The 22,776-nt window shown below is 43.0% G+C and overlaps 1 protein-coding gene across 1 annotated transcript; it reads left to right on the plus strand.

The window, feature by feature from the left end:
* The first annotated feature begins 6,809 nt into the window (after nucleotides 1-6,809).
* On the plus strand, nucleotides 6,810-22,353 carry LOC129822585 (exonuclease V-like). The gene is made up of 6 exons (XM_055880929.1): nucleotides 6,810-8,513; nucleotides 8,800-9,112; nucleotides 10,341-10,582; nucleotides 10,840-10,947; nucleotides 11,070-11,242; nucleotides 18,733-22,353. Exons 1-6 carry the CDS (start codon nucleotides 8,423-8,425, stop codon nucleotides 19,255-19,257), a joined length of 1,452 nt encoding a protein of 483 aa, XP_055736904.1. The 5' UTR covers nucleotides 6,810-8,422; the 3' UTR covers nucleotides 19,258-22,353.
* The last annotated feature ends 423 nt before the right edge of the window (nucleotides 22,354-22,776 follow it).

Genomic DNA, 22,776 nt, shown 5'->3' on the forward strand with positions numbered 1-22,776 from the left:
CGATAAGAGACATTACTGTGCAGCTGTATTTCATCGACCTGGCCAAGGCTTTCGACTCTGTCAATCACCACATTCTTTTTGGCAGACTCAATAGCCTTGGTTTCTCAAATGACTGCCTCGCCTGGATCACCAACTACTTCTCAGACAGAGTTCAGTGTGTCAAATTGGAGGGCCTCTTGTCCAGACCTCTGGCAGTCTCTATGGGGGTGCCACAGGGTTCAATTCTCGGGCCGACTCTCTTCTCTGTACACATCGATGATGTCGCTCTTGCTGCTGGTGAGTCTCTGATCCACCTCTACGCAGACGACACCATTCTGTATACCTCTGGCCCTTCTTTGGACACTGTGTTAACTAACCTCCAGATGAGCTTCAATGCTATACAAATCTCCTTCCGTGGCCTCCAACTGCTCTTATGTGCAAATGCAAGTAAAACTAAATGCACACTCTTCAACCGATCGCTGCCCGCACCTGCCCGCCCGTCCAGCATCACTACTCTGGACGGTTCTGACTTAGAATATGTGGACAACTACAAATACCTAGGTGTCTGGTTAGACTGTAAACTCTCCTTCCAGACTCACATTAAACATCTCCAATCCAAAATTAAATCTAGAATCGGCTTCATATTTCGCAAACAAAGCATCCTTCACTCATGCTGCCAAACATACCCTCGTAAAACTGACCATCCTACCGATTCTCGACTTCAGCAATGTCATTTACAAAATAGCCTCCAACGCTCTACTCAACAAATTGGATGCAGTCTATCACAGTGCCATCCGTTTTGTCACCAAAGCTCCATATACTACCCACCACTGCGACCTGTATGCTCTCGTTGGCTGGCCCTCGCTTCATACTCGTCGCCAAACCCACTGGCTCCAGGTCATATATAAGTCTTTGCTAGGTAAAGCCCCGCCTTATCTCAGCTCACTGGTCACCATAGCACCCACCCGTAGCACGCTCCAGCAGGTATATTTCACTGGTCACCCCCAAAGCCAATTCCTCCTTTGGCTGCCTTTCCTTCCAGTTCTCTGCTGCCAATGACTGGAATGAATTGCAAAAATCACTGAAGCTGGAGACTCATATGTTCCTCTCTAACTTTAAGCACCAGCTGTCAGAGCAGCTCACAGATCATTGCACCGGTAAATAGCCCATCCAACTACCTCATCCCCATACTGTTATTTATTTTTTTGCTCCTTTGCACTCCAGTATCTCTACTTGCACATTCATCTTCTGCACATCTATCACTCCAGTGTTTAATTGCTAAATTGTAATTATTTTGCCACCATGGCCTATTTATTGCCTTATCTCCCTTATCTTACCTCATTTGCACACACTGTACATAGACTTTTCTATTGTGTTGTTGACTGTATGTTTGTTTATTCCATGTGTAACTCTGTGTTATTGTTGTTGCACTGCTTTGCTTTATCTTGGCCAGGTAGCAGTTGTAAATGAGAATTTGTTCTCAACTGGCCTACCTGGTTAAATAAAGGTGAAATATATATATATTTTTAAATAAATGATTCAACCTTGTTTTTTTCCAGAGTTCCGGTTGTCTTGAAAGAACCATAAATCCAGAGAATTCTAGACTTTGATGACAACGTTTGAAGACTAAATTTGCCCACGAAAGACCGCCGAGCCACCTTCCTGTTCAAGTGAGCACAGCACAACAAAGTGAGTCCAAAAATGTCTTGTCTGCCTAAATTATGTAATATGCCAGGGAGATACAGTTGAAGTAGGAAGTTTACATACACTTAGGTTGGAGTCATTAAAACTCGTTTTTCAACCACTCCACAAATTTCTTGTTAACAAACTATAGTTTTGGCAAGTCGGTTAGGACATCTACTTTGTGCATGACACAAATAATTTTCCAACAATTGTTTACAGACATTATTTCCCTAATTATTCACTGTATCACATTTCCAGTGGGTCAGAGGTTTACATACACTAAGTTGACTGTACCTTTAAACAGCTTGGAAAATTCCAGAAAATTATGTCATGGCTTTAGAAGCTTCTGATAGTCTAATTGACATAATTTGAGTCAATTGGAGGTGTACCTGTGGATGTATTTCTAGGCCTACCTTCAAACTCAGTGCCTCTGCTTGACATCATGTGAAAATCAAAAGAAATCAGACAAAGACCTCAGAAAAAAATGTTAGACCTCCACAAGTCTGGTTCATCCTTGGGAACAATTTCCAAATGCCTGAAGGTACAAGTTCATCTGTACAAGCAATAGCACACAAGTATAAACACCATGGGACCACGCAGCCGTCATACCGCTCAGGAAGGAGTGGTGTTCTGTCTCCTAGAGCTGAACGTGCTTTGTTGTGAAAAGTGCAAATCAATCCCAGAACGCCAGCAAAGGACCTTGTGAAGATGCTGGAGGAAACTGGTACAAAGTATCTATATCCACAGTAAAACGAGTCCTATTTCAACATAACCTGAAAGGCCGCTCAGCAAGGAACCGTGAAGCACGGGGATGGCAGCACCATGTTGTGGAGGTGCTTTGCTGCAGGAGGGACTGGTGCACTTCACAAAATAGATGGCATCATGAGGAAGGAAAATGATGTGGATATATTGAAGCAACATTTCAAGACATCAGTCATGATGGTTAAGCTTGGTTGCAAATGGGTCTTCCAAATGGACAATGACCTCGAGCATACTTCCAAAGTTGTGGCAAAATGGCTTAAGGACAACAAAGTCAAGATACTGGAGTGGCCATCATAAAGCCCTGACCTCAATCCTATAGAACATTTGTGGGCAGAACTGAAAAAGCATGTGCGAGAAGGGAGGCCTACAAACCTGACTCAGTTACACCAGCTCTGTCAGGAGGAATGGGCCAAAATTCACCCAACTTATTGTGGGAAGCTTGTGGAAGGCTACCCCAAAACGTTTGACCCAAGTTAAACAATTTAAAGGCAATGCTACCAAATACTAATTGAGTGTATGTAAACTTCTGACCCACTGGGAATGTGATGAAAGAAATAAAAGCTGAAATAAATAATTCTCTCTACTATTATTCTGACATTTCCCATTCTTAAAAAAAAGTGGTGATCCTAACTGACCTAAAACAGGGAATTTTTAATTGGATTAAATATCAGGAATTGTGAAACTGAGTTCAAATGTATTTGGCTAAGGTGTATGTAAACTTCCGACTTCAACTGTATGTATACTGTAGCTAAGAAAGTAATACTAAGTGTATGTTGTGTGGTAAGCTGTTAGTAGCCCATGTGCCTCACTGTAATAATTTGTTCCCTTTAATAATAATAATTTTCCCCCTTTAGAGAAATGTAACCATCAAATATTGTAAGAGCTTCCATTGTCTGTTTATATTCCCCCTTTATTTATCCTAAGGTTCTGACTTGGTGTACAGGGAGAATACTGCAAGAACGGCCCATGTTCTGAATTATATTGCTGTACATTTCAAAAGTGCTAAACAAATAGTTATATTGACTACGTCCATCCCAGCTCGCTCATTAATGTCTTAATCAAAGTTACGGATTGCCTCTTATCTGCTCGTTGTCCCCTTATGCCATAGTCTGTAAACTCAGCAAAAAAAGAAACATCACTTTTTCAGGTCCCTGTCTTTCAAAGATAATTTGTAAAAATCCAAATAACTTCACAGATCTTCATTATAAAGGGTTTAAACACTGATTCCCATGTTTGTTCAATGAACCATAAACAATTAATGAACATGCACCTGTGGAACAGTCGTAAAGACACTAACAGCTTACAGATGGTAGGCAATTAAGGTCATGGTAAGGAATATTTAGGACACGAAAGAGGCCTTTCTACTGACTCTGAAAAACACCAAAAGAAAGATGCCCAGGGTCCCTGCTAATCTGCGTGAACGTGCCTTAGACATGCTGCAAGGACGCATGAGGACTGCAGATGTGGCCAGGGCAATAAATTGCAATGTCCGTACTGTGAGACGCCTAAGAAAGGGAGACAAGACGGACAGCTGATCATCCTCGCAGTGGTAGACCACGTGTAACAACACCTGCACAGGATCGGTACATCCGAACATCACACCTGCGGGACAGATACATGATGGCACCAACAACTGCCCGAGTTACACCAAGAACGCACAATCCCTCCATCAGTGCTCAGACTGTCCTCAATAGGCCGAGAGAGGCTGGCTGAGGGCTTGTAGGCCTGTTGTAAGGCAGGACCTCACCAGACATCACCGGCAACAACGTCGCCTATTGGCACAAACCCACCGTCGCTGGACCAGACAGGACTGGCAAAAAGTGCTATTCACTGACGTGTCGTGGTTTTGTCTCACCAGGGGTGATGGTCGGATTCGCGTTTATCATCGAAGGAATGAGCATTACACCGAGGCCTGTACTCTGGAGTGGGATCGATTTGGAGGTGGAGGGTCCGTCATAGTCTGAGGCGGTGTGTCACAGCATCATCGGCATCATCGGTCATTGCAGGCAATCTCAACGCTGTGCGTTACAGGGACGACATCCTCCTCCCTCATGTGGTACCCTTCCTGCAGGCTCATCCTGACATGACCCTCCAGCATGACAATGCCACCAGCCATACTGCTCGTTCTGTGCGGGATTTCCTGCAAGACAGGAATGTCAGTATTCTGCCATGGCCAGCGAAGAGCTTGGATCTCAATCACATTGAGCACATCTGGGAATTGTTGGATCGGAGGGTGAGGGCTAGGGCCATTCCCCCCAGAAATGTCCGGGAACTCGCAGGTGCCTTGGTGGAAGAGTGGGGTAACATCTCACAGCAAGAACTGGCAAATCGGGTGCAGTCCATGAGGAGGAGATGCACTGCAGTACTTAATGCAGCTGGTGGCCACACCAGATACTGACTGTTACTGAACCCCCCTTTGTTCAGGGACACATTATTCAATTTCTGTTAGTCACATGTCTGTGGAACTTGTTCAGTTTATGTCTCAGTTGTTGAATCTTGTTATGCTCATTCAAATATTTACACATGTTAAGTTTGCTGAAAATCCACACAGTTGACAGTAAGATGACGTTTTTTTTGTTGCTGAGTTTAGATCTCAATTGTCAGTAGAAACCACATTTGTTTAAGCAAGTCAGACATATCAGCTATTTGTTTTTAAAATGCATTAAATTAGACTGAATTAACTGTTTTGCTGCCAGACAAGGCTCTTCTGATAGCCATGTGTAGCTGTGGTAAGGTGTTGGGACTTTGCTGTTGGGACTCTTCTGTTGAGACAGCTTTACATTGCCTTGCAAAAGTATTCACCCTCCTTGGCGTTTTTCATATTTTGTTGCATTACAACCTGAATTTAAATGGATTGAAGTGAAATGAAAATAATTACTTGTTTCAAAGAATTCTAAAAAATAAAAAGTGGTGTGTGCATATGTATTCACCCCCTTTGCTATGAAGCCCCTAAATAAGATCTGATGCAACCAATTACCTTCAGAAGTCACATAATGAATTAAAGTCCACCTGTGTGCAATCTAAGTGTCACATGATCTGTCACATAATCTCAGTATATATACACCTGTTCTGAAAGGCCCCAGTGTCTGCAACAGCACTAAGCAAGGGGCACCACCAAGCAAGCAACACCATGAAGACCAAGGAGCTCTCCAAACAGGTGAGGGACAAAGTTGTGGAGAAGTACAGATCAGGGTTGGGTTATAAAAAAAATATCAGAAACTTTGAACATCCTATGGAGCACCATTAAATCCATTATTAAAAGTTAAGAATATGGCACCACAACAAACCTGCTCAGAGAGGGCTACCCACCAAAGCTCACGGACCAGGCAAGGAGGGAATTAATCAGAGAGGGAACAAAGAGACCAAAGATAACCCTGAAGGAGCTGCAACGCTCCACAGCGGAGATTGGAGTATCTGTCCATAGGACCACTTTAAATCGTACACTCCACAGAGCTGGGCTTTACAGGAGGGGCCAGGGGAAAAAAGCCATCGCTTAAAAAAGAAAACACGTTTGGTGTTTGCCAAAAGTCATGTGGGAGACTCCCCAAACATATGGAAAAAGGTACTCTGGTTACATAAGACAAAAATGTTTCTTTTTGGCCATCAAGGAAAACTCTGTCTGGCACAAACCCAACACCTCTCATCACCCCGAGAACAACATCCCCACAGTGAAGCATGGTGGTGGCAGCATCATGCTGTGGGGATGTTTTTCATCGGCAGGGACTAGCAAACTGGTCAGAATTGAAGGAATGATGGATGGCGCTAAATACAGGGAAATTCTTGAGGGAAACCTGTTTCAGTCTTCCAGAGATTTGAGACTGGGATGGAGGTTCACCTTCCAGCAGGACAATGACCCTAAGCATACTGCTAAAACAACACTTGAGTGGTTTAAGGGGAAACATTTAAATGTCTTGAAATGGCCTAGTCAAAGCCCAGACCTCATTCGAATTGATAATCTGTGGTATGACTTAAAGATTGCTGTACACCAGCGGAACCCACCCAACTTGAAAGAGCTGGAGCAGTTTTGCCTTGAAGAATGGGCAAAAATCCCAGTGGCTAGCTGTGCCAAGCTTATAGGGACATACCCCAAGAGACTTGCAGCTGTAATTGCTGCAAAAGGTGGCTCTACAAAGTATTGCCTTTGGGAGGGTGAATAGTTATGCACGCTCAAGTTTTCTGTTTTTTTTGTCTTATTTCTTGTTTGTTAAACAATTTAAAAAAAAAATGCATCTTCAAAGTGGTAGGCATGTTGTGTAAATCAAATGATACAAACCCCCCCCCAAAAAATAAATTTTAATTCCAGGTTGTAAGGCAACAAAATAGGAAAAATGCCAAGGGGGGTGAATACTTTCGCAAGGCCCTAACAGTTTGTCAATGTTGTAGTGCAATTAATGTGTTGTGTAGTGGCTTTGCTGGATTTGCCCCACTGAGATGTACATGCCACTGGAAATAGTGCACAAAGAACAGATAGATCTACCAGTTCTTAGACTTGCTTTCAATAAGGACAGATCTATAACTGCATTTCTATATTAATTTGATCAGGTCGCCCAAAAGTTACATATTGCAGTTTTAACAAAATCTATGGCAAAAACATTAAAAATATCTGTTTTGGGGCTACAATGATAATGTTATGGTAAAACAGTTGTAGGCCTATGCTGGGCTTTTAAAACTAGATTTAGTGAGCATCAAACCAACCTGGTTCATCGCCAGAGTTTTTTAAAATGTATCTATTATAGTAATATTTATTTTTTTACCCCCTTTTCTCCCCAATTTTGTCGTATCCAATTGTTAGTAATTACTATCTTGTCCCATCGCTACAACTCCCGTTAAAATTATCATCCTATTTCTAAACTTTCTTCCCTAGCTAAAATATTAGAATCCTTGATTAATTCTCAGCTAAGATCTTTCTTATCTTTGAAATGTATTATAAATGTAAACTATAAATGTAAAATATAAACATCCCTAGTTCTAAATGATGTGGTTTACTGTATGACTAAAAGGCAACATTGTGCTGCCATCTGCATTGACCTGTCAGACTTTCGATACTGTTGATTATTCACTGCTAATTCAGAGGCCTTCCTCAATTGACCTAGACAGGCTGCATGTAACGGATGGTGTTAAATCAGGTTTCCTGGATATTGGCCCTCTTTCATGTGACGTAGGTTGATACATGGCCATGTTTTCATTTATAAAGCCCTTTTACAAAACGTCCCACTGTACCGAACATCTTTACTAAACTTTAAACATACGAGTTACCACACCCAGTCTCAGGGATGGTTAACTCTGGAAATTACTTTGGTCTCTACTGAGTTAGGTAAATCAGCTTTTAGTTTTCTTTCACCTTTATTTGTGGAACAATCTTCAAAATGTTCTTAAATGTGATGTTTTGGTGCCTTTGGGGCAATTCAGAAGGCTGATTGATGAATGTGTTTGTTTTTTATGACGATGTTCTTATTGAGACCAGGGGGTTTGTCTCAGTATGACTCCTTTAAAAAAAATAAAGGTTAAACAATTCTATCGCTCGCGTTGGTAGACGTCAACGCTTCCTGACTCCATAACACCGTATCGACGTTTATGCTGTGTTTCATTCTCTACAGACTCTTGGGCTAAGTCGATACACCATCAAACTATTGCTAGTTAAATAAAGATTACACTTTTTTTTGTTAATACATTGTTTGTCAACTGCTTCATATCGAAGCATACATAGCGCTACACTTTTTACAAAATATAAAACAAGACACCACATTTTGTTAGTAACCAATCGCTGCAACACTAGTTACTCGCATGTGATCCTCCACAGAAACGAACCAATGAGACACGATCTAAACAATACTGACGTCAATGAGGGGTGTGACTTCGCTCCAACAAGTCTGGGCAAAACAACTGCGTAATACAATTGTCCATTATTGTCAGGTCCAATAATGAACATTATTTGACTACGCGTAATTATGAGTTTAAGAATCAGTCTTAGTCTATTAACGCACTTTCACTTTTTACAATGAATTCAAAAACAACTCCAAGGGACGATCCATTAGATGACGGGTGTGATTTAAGGGATGCACAACTCAGGATACAGTCGGAGCGTCTCGGTGAGTATGACTGCTTATTGAAATGTTTGCTAACAGCATTTCTAGACGAGATGCATGCCCAATGGGATTATTGAATACTATGAACTGTATTGTCTTGCGTGTCTCTTCTCTTCTGTATCTTATGCCTGAATGTACATTACAGCAATACAGTGCCATAGTTTATACACTACATTTTAAAAGGTTGTCCATAGGTCAATAATCTATACAGTTAATAAAATACAGTATAACTATTACTTCTCTGAAGTTCCCTTACTACAGTATCTTTCTTATATTTCATCTACTCTAGCCCCGTCTGACCAACCTAGTTTGACTCCCCCTGCTGGTACCAGTCTGACTCCTGCGTATGGTACCAGTTTGACTCCCGCTGGTACCAGTTTGACTCCCGCTGGTACCAGTTTGACTCCCGCTGGTACCAGTCTGACTCCCGCTGGTACCAGTCTGACTCCTGCTGGTACCAGTCTGACTCTTGCTAGTGGTACCAGTACCAGTTTGAGCGCTGGTGCTGATCAACACAGTCCGACACTGGGTGTGTGTGTGGTCGATGATGGCCAGTCCCTTGCCAAGAAGGAGGAGAGAATCGATGGTCAAATTAAGAAACGGTAAACCCACTCAAGTATATTATGCAAAGTTTAACCTTTGATAACAGTTCTCAACACTGCAGTGCTATACAGAGATATTTGACTCGGGTTCCCTTTATATGATGTGTGACGACATAGAAAAAGCTCAAACTAAGTTTATTCAATAACTGGATCATACAGCTGCAAAGACAAAGCATGATTACACAAGCACATATATTTATAACCTACTAATAGGCGGGGTCAACTCCTTACACATCTAGACAGCCAATACATCTCTGTAGCTCGGCAGGAACTTAATTGGTTCCTCTCACTGGTGAAGTCATGGCTCTGCCTGATGCTAGAACCTGCGTGGAAGTGTATGTGTGTGAGATAGGACTGTTGTGGCGGGCCCCACTGGTCCCCCTCCCAGAGGTGGCTTCTCACTTCATATGTTGATTGATGAAGTCCTCGCTCCTCCCTAGTTCTGCAGCTGGCTTGCCTTATCAGAGACTAACTATTAACCCTGCCTCCCTCGTTAGAAACATGGTACAGAATATTAACTTTATGAACTTCCCCTTGTCTCCCACTTTCCATACACCAAATTCCTATCCAACCTTCATTGACCCCAATATATACATTCCTTATACATGTAATCAATAAGTTATATTAATGGTAACAGGAATAACAATATTTCAAGCTAGAATCCAACAGATGCTTTTATGCAACCTAGAGGGGGGCAACAGAGGGGATCAGCAACTTCTGTTCTGTGTGTGTGAGAGAGAGGGATGATCAACAGCTCCTGTCTGTGTGTCTGCGTGTGTGCATGTACATTAGGGTTGGGAATTGCCAGGGACATCACGAAATGATATTATCACGATACTTAGGTGCTGATACGATATGTATTGCAATTCTCACGATTCTATATGTTTTGCGATTTATGTATTGTTCACTATACAGTATGTCTGCTGCAGAGAGACAAGAGAGCCATGATAAAAACGAGTTTTGATCAGTCATGGAAATAAGGGCTGAAAACATGTTGGCTCACTATTTAAAAAGAAGATGGAGAACAAGCTACCGTATAGGATGAAAAATACCCGCTTTTTTGCACAAGTACAGCTGTCTAGTGCTAGCTAACGCTACCTAGCAAAAAATATTTGTATTACAAATCGATACTCAAAGTACCAATATAATATCATCCAAAATAATATTGCGTTATGTAACTATCGATTTATTTTTTATTCCCCCCATTACTAATGTGTCCGTCCATCAGGGGTCACGTGGCCGTGGCCCCGTTCGAGAGGCTGAGCAACAATAGGAGCACTGTTACCCTGTCAGTCCCAAACCAGAGTCCAATGGAGAGGTTCAGTAAGCATCACCTGAATGTTACTCAGCTGTGTGAGCAGTCATGGTGTGAAATTAAAGTGGTCTATGGGTTCCTCAAGCCTCATACGAAGAGGAGAGAGATGAGAAGGACTGCAGTGACGACAGGGGCCAGTATTCATCTTGCTAGAGGTAAGCAGCATGTTGTGCCCTAGAAAGTAATCATATATTTCCATAACCATAATGAACTACTTCATGAGCCAATCCTGAATGGAAGAAGGCCATTGGCCCATAGACTGCTTTCATGTAACAGAAGTCATTTTGTAACTTCAACTTTCCCCATAACATAAATCCCTGTGAGTTCATGTGTATGCTTGAACTCTTTATGGATGATGTGGAGGTAGTTAGTGATGATAACCTATTTCCTGTCCTTGTGTATATGTGTCTAGAACTGGAGGCAAACCCAGATGCTGTGACTGTGGTTGTTCATACCAGAGAGGACAGGGAAGCCTTGAAACTCATCAACCTGATACAGATGGTCCCAGCTCTGGAGGCAGGTATGGTGGTACTGATCAGGTTTGATAGAGTACCGTAATATGATCATACTGTAATGATGACAAGAGATGATAAACTGTTGCAAATAGCCATCTTAGAATCTGTTTGTGTGTGTGTTTCCCAGGCCAGCTTGTGCGGGAGTTTCCAGTGTTAGGTTTGTTGGATGGGGTGTTTTTCCTGGGTGTGGTTGATGAGCTCTATTGTAGTAAGTCTGGGGATCTGGTCCTGAGTGAACTGAAGACCCGCAGTCACAACTCCCTGCCGCATCCTGCCCAGGCCAAGGGACACTCTCTACAGGTAGGCTACACAAAGTGCCGGTCTGGCCAATAAATGACATAAGAGGCCGCTAGCGGGACTGTCATACTAAATAATGTCCCCCGGCTAAAAAGCTCCCCCCTCTGCGTCAATGGGATTCGATCAACTATTAGCGTCCGTTGCTATATCAACGGTGTGATGACCTAATGATTCGAATTTTGGAGATCATTACAGCCTAAATTACGTTCTTTTTATCATCGCTATGCAAACACCCGGCTAGAATTTCTCTGAATGTTGCGCCTCTTGTCGATCAGTGGTGCCTTCATAGTACTTCGCCTGGTTGGAAAGATAAAAGAAAATCTCCTTGAGGGATGCCATTGAAGTGCAAGCTACATACTCAAACTGGACAGAAAGCTACAATAACAGGTACAGTAGCTAGCTAAATAAAACTGGTTAGCTAGCCCGCTATTGTAGCTGGCTAGCTGACTTATTTATTTAACCTTTTATTTAACTAGGCAAGTCAGTTAAGAACAAATTCTTATTTACAATGACGGCCTACCAAAAGGTCTCCTGCAGGGACGGGGGCTGGGATTAAAAATCAAACCTTTATAAAATATATATACACTGCTCAAAAAAATAAAGGGAACACTTAAACAACACAATGTAACTCCAAGTCAATCACACTTCTGTGAAATCAAACTGTCCACTTAGGAAGCAACACTGACTGACAATAAATTTCACATGCTGTTGTGCAAATGGAATAGACAAAAGGTGGAAATTAAAGGCAATTAGCAAGACACCCTCAATAAAGGAGTGATTCTGCAGGTGGTGACCACAGACCACTTCTCAGTTCCTATGCTTCCTGGCTGATGTTTTGGTCACTTTTGAATGCTGGCGGTGCTCTTACTCTAGTGGTAGCATGAGACGGAGTCTACAACCCACACAAGTGGCTCAGGTAGTGCAGCTCATCCAGAATGCCACATCAATGCGAGCTGTGGCAAGAAGGTTTGCTGTGTCTGTCAGAGTAGTGTCCAGAGCGTGGAGGCGCTACCAGGAGACAGGCCAGTACATCAGGAGACGTGGAGGAGGCCGTAGGAGGGCAACAACCCAGCAGCAGGACCGCTACCTCCGCCTTTGAGCAGAAGGAGCACTGCCAGAGCCTTGCAAAATGACCTCCAGCAGGCCACAAATGTGCATGTGTCAGCATATGGTCTCACAAGGGCTCTGAGGATCTCATCCCGGTACCTAATGGCCGTCAGGCTACCTCTGGCGAGCACATGGAAGGCTGTGCGGCCCCACAAAGAAATGCCACCCCACACCATGACTGACCCACCGCCAAACCGGTCATGCTGGAGGATGTTGCAGGCAGCAGAACGTTCTCCACGGCGTCTCCAGATTCTGTCACGTCTGTCACATGTGCTCAGTGTGAACCTGCTTTCATCTGTGAAGAGCACAGGGCGCCAGTGGCGAATTTGCCAATCTTGGTGTTCTCTGGCAAATGCCAAACTTCCTGCACGGTGTTGGGCTGTAAGCACAACCCCCACCCGTGGACGTCGGGCCCTCATACCACCCTCATTGAGTCTGTTTCTGACCGTTTGAGCAGACACATGCACATTTGTGGCCTGCTGGAGGTCATTTTGCAGGGCTCTGGCAGTGTTCCTCCTTGCACAAAGGCGGAGGTAGCGGTCCTGCTGCTGGGTTGTTGCCCTCCTACGGCCTCCTCCACGTCTCCTGATGAACTGGCCTGTCTCCTGGTAGCGCCTCCATGCTCTGGACACTACGCTGACAGACACAGCAAACCTTCTTGCCACAGCTCGCATTGATGTGCCATCCTGGATGAGCTGCACTACCTGAGCCACTTGTGTGGGTTGTAGACTCCGTCTCATGCTACCACTAGAGTGAGAGCACCGCCAGCATTCAAAAGTGACCAAAACATCAGCCAGGAAGCATAGGAACTGAGAAGTGGTCTGTGGTAACCACCTGCAGAATCACTCCTTTATTGAGGGTGTCTTGCTAATTGCCTTTAATTTCCACCTTTTGTCTATTCCATTTGCACAACAGCATGTGAAATTTATTGTCAATCAGTGTTGCTTCCTAAGTGGACAGTTTGATTTCACATAAGTGTGATTGACTTGGAGTTACATTGTGTTGTTTAAGTGTTCCCTTTATTTTTTTGAGCAGTGTATATAGGACAAAAGACACCACGACAAGAGAGACAACACAACTACATAAAGAGAGACCTAAGACGACAACATGGCAAGGCAGAAACACATGACAACACAGCATGGTAGCAACACAACATGACAACAATATGGTAGAGCACAAAACATGGTACAAACATTATTGGGCACAGACAACAGCACAAAGGGCAAGAATGTAGAGACACCAATACATCACACAAAGCAGCCACAACTGTCTGTAAGAGTGTCCATGATTGAGTCTTTGAATGAAGAGATTGAGATACAACTGTCCAGTTTGAGTGTTTGTTGCAGCTCGTTCCAGTCACTAGCTGCAGCGAACTGAAAAGAGGAGCGACACAGGGACGTGTGTGCTTTGGGGCCCTTTAACAGAATGTGACTGGCAGAACGGGTGTTATATGTGGAGGATGAGGGCTGCAGTAGATATCTCAGATAGGGGTGAGTAAGGCCTAAGAGGGTTTTATAAATAACCATCAACAAATGGGTATTGTGACTATACACAGATGTGCAGTGATGTGTCCTATAAGGAGCATTGGTGGCAAATCTGATGGCCAAATGGTTAAGAACATCTAGTCGCTCGAGAGCACCCTTACCTGACGATCTATAAATTATGTCTCCGTAATCTAGCATGGGAAGGATGGTAATCTGAAACAGGGTTAGTTTGGCAGCTGGGGTGAAAGGGGAGTGATTATGATAGAGGAAACCAAGTCTAGATTTAACTTTAGCCTGCAGCTTTGATATGTGCTGAGAGAAGGACAGTGTACCGTCTAGCCATACTCCCAAGTGCTTGTATGAGGTGACTACCTCAAGTTCTAAACCCTCAGAGGTAGTAATCACACCTGTGGGAAGAGGGGCATTCTTCTTACCAAACCACATGACTTTTGTTTTTTTGAGGTGTTCAGCACAAGGTTAAGGGTAGAGAAAGCTTGTTGGATACCAAGAAAGGTTTGTTGTAGAGAATTTAACACACAATCCGGGGAGGGGCCAGCTGAGTATAAGACTGTATCATCTGCATATAAATGTATGAGAGAGCTTCCTACTGCCTGAGCTATGTTGTTGTAAATTGAGAAGATTGTGGGGCCTAGGATCGAGCCTTGGGGTACTCCCTTGGTGATAGGCAGTGGCTGAGCCGATTTTCTGACTTCATGCACTCTTTGAGAGATGTAGTTAGCAATCCAGGCCAAAGACCCCTCAGACAAAAATATTCCTTAGTCAATACAAGAATGGAATGGTCTACTGTATCAAAAGCTTTGGCCAAGTCAATAAAAATAGCAGCACAACATTGCTTAGAATCAAGGGCAATGGTGACATCATTGAGGACCTTTAAGGTTACAGTGATGCGTCCATAACCTGAGCGGAAACCACATTGCATACCCGAGAGAATGCTATAGACATCAAGAAAGCCGGTCAGTTGATTATTGACAAGTTTTTCCAACACTTTTGATAAACAGGGCAAAATAGAAATATGCCTGTAACAGTTCGGACCAGCTTGATCTCCCCCTTTAAATAAAGGACAAACCGTGGCTGCCTTCCAAGCAATTGCAACCTCCACAGAAAGGTGAGACAGGCTTGGCGATGATAGGGGCAGCAACCTTAAAGAAGGGTCTAAACATTTGACCCAGATGTTTTTTTGGGGTCAAGTTTAAGGAGCTCCTTTAGCACCTCGGACCCAGTGACTGCCTCGGACTCGGTGACTGCCCCGACACTTTGTAGGGAACTGCTCCTTAAAGTAACTAACTTTTGCTTTCAGGATAGCCTGAGTGCACTTATTTCTCATTTGCTTGAATGAGAGCCAGTCAGCCTGCGTATGCGTGTGCCGAGCCTTTCGCCAAATGCAATTCTTGAGGTAGAGTAACTCTGCAAGATCACGGTCGAACCAGGGGCTGAACTTGTTTTTAATTCAAAATTTCTTTATGGGGGCATGTTTGTTAACAATACCACTGAAAATATGAAAAGAGAAGGTCCAAGCGTCTTCGACAGAGCTGATTTTATACCATTTTAAAGAGGCCAGTTCATGAAGGAAGGCTTGCTCATGAAAGTTTTTTAGCAAGCCTTTATGGCAAATCAAAATCATGCTTAAACCACCTGACCAAGTCCTAAAACAATGGGACTCCCTAAATCTTTCTCAGATTATTACCAATCCCACAAGGTATGACTCCAAAACCCCAGTTTAGCTGCTCTAAACTGGGACATGCTTATACCACCTGACCAAGTCCTAAGGTACAGGCCGGTGCTGATGGAGGACATTAGCACCCAGCAACAGTCAATAAAGAGCTATTTGAAAGTTTAATGCTTAAAACCAGCAAATCAAATTGTTTGGGGACAGACTTTGTGGATTAAAACCGAACACTGAAGGTGATCCTTGGTAAAGATTGCCACTCCCCCACCTTAGGAAGATCTGTCTTGCTTGAAAAAGGTTAACCGAACACTGAAGGTTTCTCGCCCCAACAGTATGTGTGTGCTGGAGGTGAGCGAAAGCTCGGGATAGGGGGTGTGTGGTGGTGGTGCCTGTACCAGACAGGGGGAGACAGGCCAGGGCAGACGGTGATCAAATCGCCAGGTGGAATCCAAGCAGCAGTGCAGCAAGCAATGGTGTCACACCCACCTGGGAGAAGCTTTTATTTCTGGAAGCAGATTTCTTGTAGAAAATGTCAGTGAATGGTCTTTGAACAGCAGGAGGAGGCTTCAAAGGGTGCTTCAAAGACTCCTGACACTTGTTGGTCCCAAAGACAACACCTTTTACTTCACATCTCAGTGCTAATTGAAGTTGTATCTGGTCTGTCCTTGCAGGCCTGGCAGCCTTAACTCAACATTCAGTCCCCATAAACTCCGTTCCAGGTTGGAGGGTGTCCTCAGGTCTCTGCTGTTTGTTTGCTAGAACACCCTCTGTATAGCTTGGAAAAAGGGAACCTTGGTAGCAGTAATCGCTCCGGTTAATTTTGGTCAAAATTAGGTTGTAGGTTTGGAGTTTTGATCTCGAGCGAAGGCCATTCTGTGGTGGGTAGCATCCTGCATTATGTACCTGCCGAAAAATTCAAGTTCATCTAACTCCAAATCTATCATTTTGTAAAAAACGTTGAATTATGTAAGAGCTCACATGCAGCCGTGTCTCTCTGAGGGAGGTGGGTGACTAGGTAGGCCGAGGTAAATTAGGACAGTAGCTAGTAACGTTAATCTAAAAACAAGTTAAATTATTTCTTCCTATTTAACAAAGTGTGTTCTCTTTCCAGTCTTTTCGGTCCTCTGAAGCAGCAGGTAGCCAGCAGGTTGTCACCGTCAAAAATACCGTCCTCTGAGAGCAATTCTGAGGTATTAATTTTGCTCGGACTGAGTGAGCGCTTATAAGGTGAACTAGAACTACCCGTGTCCTCCTTCCTTCGCGACCTCTACGAGGTAAAATATAACCAAGCAACCAGTATAGCAACGGACGCTTTGGTTTATTACGTAATCAGGTCAGAATTTTGCAAGTTCTAGCAACAGCCCTAGCAACAGAAGCTAGAACTCATCGAATCCCATTGTGACGCGGGGGGAGGACATTTTTTGGCAGGGGGACACTATTTGGCATGAGAGGTACCCAACCATCTACACTGTAAACAAAAATCAAGTTTTAACTAAATATTATTAAGTAACTGGTTCCACAACCTTTTTTTAGTTTACTCAACTTTTTGGTTAAAGTGTTACCAGAACTTAACATTTGTAGTTGGCCCAAACTTAGCTCCAACAATGAGAGAACTTAGGCAAAAATTTGGTCAACTTAAAATGTGTTTTTCTCAATGTCATGTTCATTTAGTTTGAAATTGTTATTTGGGCAGCTTACCTAAAAAAAAGAATGTTACACACACAGTGATTTTAACATACAATGTTTTCCACTTACATATTGTACATGATTACATTGTGCATGTTCATTTATACAGTAATTCATATTCAACTTGTCCTCACCTGGGATTTGAACTCACAAACTCTTGGTCCACAGCATTCCAATAATCTGGAGATAAGTTTGGGCCAACACATTTTTTTTAGTTCAGGTAACACTAGGACCGAAAAGTTGAGTAAGCAAAAGAAAAAGTCTCTGGAACCAAGTCTAGCACTTAAACTACCTTTCAAAAGTTTGGGGTCACTTAGAAATGTCCTTGTTTTTCAAAGAAAAGCACATTTTTTGTCCATTTAAAATAACACAAAGTTTATCAGAAATATAGTGTAGACTTTGTTAATGTTGTAAATGACTATTTTTGCTGGAAACAGCACATATTTTATGGAATATTTACATAGGCGTACAGAGGCTCATTATCAGCAACCATCACTCTTGTATTCCAATGGCAAGTTGTTAGCTAATCCAAGTTTCATTTTAAAAGGCTAATTGATCATTAGAAAACCCTTTTGCAATTATGTTAGCACAGCTGAAAACTGTTGTGCTAATTAAAGATCAATAAAACTGGCCTTCTTTAAACTAGTTGAGTATCTGGAGCATCAGCATTTGTGGGCTCGATTACAGGCTCATAATGACCAGAAACAAAGAGCTTTCTTCTGAAACTCGTCAGTCTTTTCTTGTTCTGAGAAATTAAGGCTATTCCATGTGAGAAATTGGCAAGAAACTGAAGATCTCGTACCACGCTGTGTACTACTCCTTTCACAGAACAGCGCAAACTGGCTCTAATCAGAATAGAAAGAGGAGTGGGAGACCCCGGTGCACAACTGAGCAACAGGACAAGTACATTAGAGAGTCTAGTTTGAGAAACAGACGCCTCACAAGTCCTCGACTGGCAGGTTCATTAAACAGTACCTGCAAAACACCAGTCTCAAAGTCAACAGTGAAGAGGTGACTCCGGGATGCTGACCTTCTTGCAAAAACAAGGACATTTCTAAGTGACCCCAAACGTTTGAACGGTAGTGTATATCTCAATGCCTTCGTAATTTCTATCTTTCATCCGGGGCTTTCTTGCAGTCTTTGTGGTATTAATATGCAGGGAGCATAAATTGTAAAATTGTTAACTAACAAATACTTTTTTTCAAGTTAGAACCCATGTATATTAGTTAATATACAGCACCAACTACATACATATATGTTAGGGACCATTATCTCCTACCTGGACTTTATTCATAATTTATTTAAACAAGTTTTTTTTACAGTGTAGCTTAGGGCCCCCAAAAGGCCCTATGCTACACCACACACTATGTCTCTCTGATGTTTCTCTGACCTCTCTGACCTCTTTGGTGTCGCTCTCTCTTTGACATTTCTCTCTCTTTCTGGTCTCTCATTTATCTGTCCCTCTGATCTCTGACTCTTCTCTGATCGCTCTCTCTCTGATCACTTTCTCTCTCTGATCTCTCTGTCAGGTGGGTGTGTATAAGCTGCTGTTTGACTCCATGGTTCAGGGTTCTATGAAGAGGGATCAGCTCCTCCACTTCCTCAAGCTCCGGCCCCACCAGGCCTTTGGGTCAGAGCTCCAGAGCTATGCCCAGAAATTGGGCCTCCTGGCAGTCACCTTCGGAGAGCTTGTGGACCACCTGTTGGTTGTGCTACATTTCTCTAACCTCCAGCCCATTGACAAGCTATGCCTGGAATACAGACATCAGAGCTCCGGAGTCCTCATAGGAAACAGGGAGGTAGAGTTTGAGGAGACCCAGCTAAGGGCTGAGCTCAGGGACTACCTGGCCTTCTGGAGGGGGGAGAGGGAGCCCCATGGAGTGGATATTGAGGATATAGAAGAGGCTTGGAAGTGTAGGATGTGCCCCTATGAGGAGAGCTGTGATTGGAGGAGGAGTAGGTTGCAAGAGATGATGGTTGATGGTAGTAAGAAAGCCAAATTGGATGGTTCTAAATCAGACTCCCCCAATTCAAGTCGGAGAGTCCCAAATTGAAGTTTGTCAGGTCTGAGAATCCAAAATGGGAGAGTCCAAGGTAGGATAGTCCAACAGTGGATAGCCTGACATCGGCATGACTTCCGTCATGATTTTATGGGTTTACAATAGGGTTGAATAGCGGGGAGGGGCCTCCCGAGTGGCGCAGTGGTCTAAGGCACTGCATCGCAGTGCTAGCTGTGCCACTAGAGATTCTGGGTTCGAGTCCAGGCTCTGTCGCAGCCGGCCATGACCAGGAGACCCAATTCCAGTGTGTCAAGTTCACATACACAAAGTTGACTGTGCCTTTAAACAGCTTGGAAAATTCCAGGAAATAATGTCATGGCTTTAGAAGCTTCTGGTAGGCTAATTGACATAATTTGAGTCAATTGGAGGTGTACCTGTGGATGTATTTCAAGGCCTACCTTCAAACTCAGTGCTTCTTTGCTTGACATCATGGGAAAATCAAAAGAAATCAGCAAAGACCTCAGAAAAAAATTGGAGACCTCCACAAATCTGGTTCATCCTTGGGAGCAATTTCCAAATGCCTGAAGGTACCACGTTCATCTGTACAAACAATAGTACGCAAGTATAAACACCATGGACCACGCAGCCGTCATACCTCTCAGGAAGGAGACGCGTCCTGTCTCCTAGAGATGAACGTATTTTGGTGTGAAAAGTGCAAATCAATCCCAGAACAACAGTAAAGGACCTTGTGAGGATGCTGGAGGAAACGGGTACAAAAGTATCTATATCCACAGTAAAACGAGTCCTATATCGACATAACCTGAAAGGCCAATCAGCAAGGAAGAAGCCACTGCTCCAAAACTGCCATTAAAAAAGCCAGACTACGGTTTGCAACTGCACATGGGGACAAAGATCATACTTTTTGGAGAAATGTCCTCTGGTCTGATGAAACAAAAATAGAACTGTTTGGCCATAATAACCATCCTTATGTTTGGAGGAAAAAGGGGGAGGCTTGCAAGCCGAAGAACACCATCCCAACCGTGAAGCACAGGGGTGGCAGCATCATGTTGTGGGGGTGCTTTGCTGCAGGAGGGACTGGTGCGCTTCACAAAATAGATGGCATCATGAGGGAGGAAAATTATGTGGATATATTGAAGCAACATCTCAAGACATCAGTCAAGAAGTTAAAGCTTGGTCGCAAATGGGTCTTCCAAATGGACAATGACCCCAAAAAATATACTTTCGAAGTTGTGGCAAAATGGCTTAAGGACAACAAAGTCAAGGTATTGGAGTGGCCATCACAAAGCCCTGACCTCAATCCTATAGAACATTTGTGGGTGTAACGGATGTGAAATGGCTAGCTAGTTAGCAGTGGTCCGCGCTAATAGCGTTTCAATCGGTTACGTCACTCGCTTTGAGACCCTGAAGTAGTGGTTCCCCTTGCTCTGCAAGGGCCGCAGCTTTTGTGGAGCGATGGGTAACGACGCTTCGTGGGTGACTGTTGTTGATGTGTGCAGAGGGTCCCTGGTTCGCGTCGGGGCGAGGGGACGTACTAAAGTTATACTGTTACATGGGCAGAACTGAAAAAGTGTGTATGAGGAAGGAGGCCTACAAACCTGACTCAGTTACACCAGCTCTGTCAGGAGGAATGGGCCAAAATTCACCCAACTTATTGTGGGAAGCTTGTGGAAGGCTACCCCAAAACGTTTGACCCAAGTTAAACAATTTAAAGGCAATGCTACCAAATACTAATTGAGTGTATGTAAACTTCTGACCCACTGGGAATGTGATGAAAGAAATAATTACTATTATTCTGACATTTCACATTGTTAAAAAAAAGTGGTGATCCTAACTGACCTAAGACATGGAATTTTTACTCGGATTACATGTCAGGAATTGTGAAACTGATTTTAAATGTATTTGGCTAAGGTGTATGTAAACTTCCGACTTCAACTGTATGTGATTTCTAAATCTGGCTTCTCTACTATCTGAATGATCAATCATCAACGCTCAAGGTGGGGACAGGCAGCACATCTCAGTACGGAGTGCAGTTCACAATGCATGCATCATCTCATTGTAACTTTTTTTGTGTGAAAGTTAAGACCCCATTCGCTGTAGCATAGCCTATGCTACTGTAAATATGCATTTTGTTTTTCATTGCAGCTGCAGAGTTTTAAAATAGCCTATCACTAAAATATCATTGCTTTAAATCAATGTGCACTCGAGCACTCACCCAGTCTTTCTCTCCATCAATTCCATATGGAATCATGTAGTAACCAAAAAAGCGTTAAACAAATCAAAATATATTTTAGATTCTTCAAAGTTGCCATCCTTTGCCTTGATGACAGCTTTGAACACTCCTTGCATTCTGTCAACCAGCTTCATGAGATAGTCACCTGGAATGCATTTCAGTTAACAGGTGTGCCTTGTTAAAAGTACATTTGTGGAATTTCTTTCCTTCATAATGGGAGTTTGAAAGAAGAGCGAAAGCGCGATGGTGGTAGGATATACCAGTTATTTATTCAGACCCATTACCATTCAATCTTCATGAAGAGAAATGACAGCCGTCTGCATCTTATTCTAGCCCTATGTTATTCAAGCATGACATTATAATGATGAAGGTATGGACAACAAAACTTACTTCATTCAGGGGTGCAACAATCACTGTGGACATGGGGGGTCATGTCCCACACATTCTGAAATTGCATGTTTGTCCCCCACAATTTTCTCATTGCAATGTGATACAAAAAGTGTCAACAGTGTGCTTTAGGACCATGCGGACACCTCAGCACGGTCGGCTGGATTTTGGACCATGTGGACACCATAGTGGTCTGTCAGGCAGTGTGAAGGCCAAGCTTCTGGAAGCCTGGCTTTTTACTTGTTCAGTTTGTCATTCTTTTGTTTTTATCTTATGTTTGTTTATTTTTTTCCTGTAAAGCACATTGTGTTGCATTCCATGTCTGAAATTTGCTGTATAAATAAAGCTTGATTTGATTTGACCAGTTTGTGAGTAGTTGTTCCATTTGTTATCCTTTTGTTTTTGTAGTAAATATTTCAGCTTTTATTTTCATTGTTTTTTCCTGTAAAGCAAATTGTGTTGCATTCCATGTCTGAAATGTGCTGTATAAATAAAGATTGATTTGACCAGCATAGTTCAGTGTGTATGTGTTGCCCTCTTTCACAGAGTTGTAAAAGCAAGCAGAGCAGAAACTTGGCTACTCTTTTAGTTGACTGATGTAGCTGGCAAGGTAACTGCTGTTTAAAACGAAACTATTGTTTATTCCCAGTGCTGAGCTATATTGTAACTGACATGTAAAGTTAGCTAATGTTTCATCCCCTCACGAAGCTAGTAGCTACCACAGCCAGGTCAGCTCTAGCCAGCTATCTGTCAGATTGCAATATGAGGTGGCTATTTGTACTGACAGCAGTTGTTTTTATGGAAATGTTTTGTAGCCTTTGTTTTGTCTGGTTTCAACAGAATTAAATTAACTTGGCTAGCTTTTGCCAGTTGATTTACCATTAGAGAGAGCTGGTTAAAAGTTGGCTAACGTTACTTAGGCTATTCTTTTTTCT

Source organism: Salvelinus fontinalis, chromosome 24, assembly GCF_029448725.1.
Source record: "Salvelinus fontinalis isolate EN_2023a chromosome 24, ASM2944872v1, whole genome shotgun sequence".
In the NCBI taxonomy this organism is placed as follows: domain Eukaryota; kingdom Metazoa; phylum Chordata; class Actinopteri; order Salmoniformes; family Salmonidae; genus Salvelinus; species Salvelinus fontinalis.

Bases quoted from the DNA above. Each gene is read 5' to 3' on its own strand.
- LOC129822585 (XM_055880929.1), top strand. From the start codon at position 8,423: ATGAATTCAAAAACAACTCCAAGGGACGATCCATTAGATGACGGGTGT. The intron at 8,514-8,799 runs GTGAGTATGACT...CATCTACTCTAG, and splicing joins GATACAGTCGGAGCGTCTCG to CCCCGTCTGACCAACCTAGT. The intron at 10,948-11,069 runs GTATGGTGGTAC...TGTGTTTCCCAG, and splicing joins GGTCCCAGCTCTGGAGGCAG to GCCAGCTTGTGCGGGAGTTT.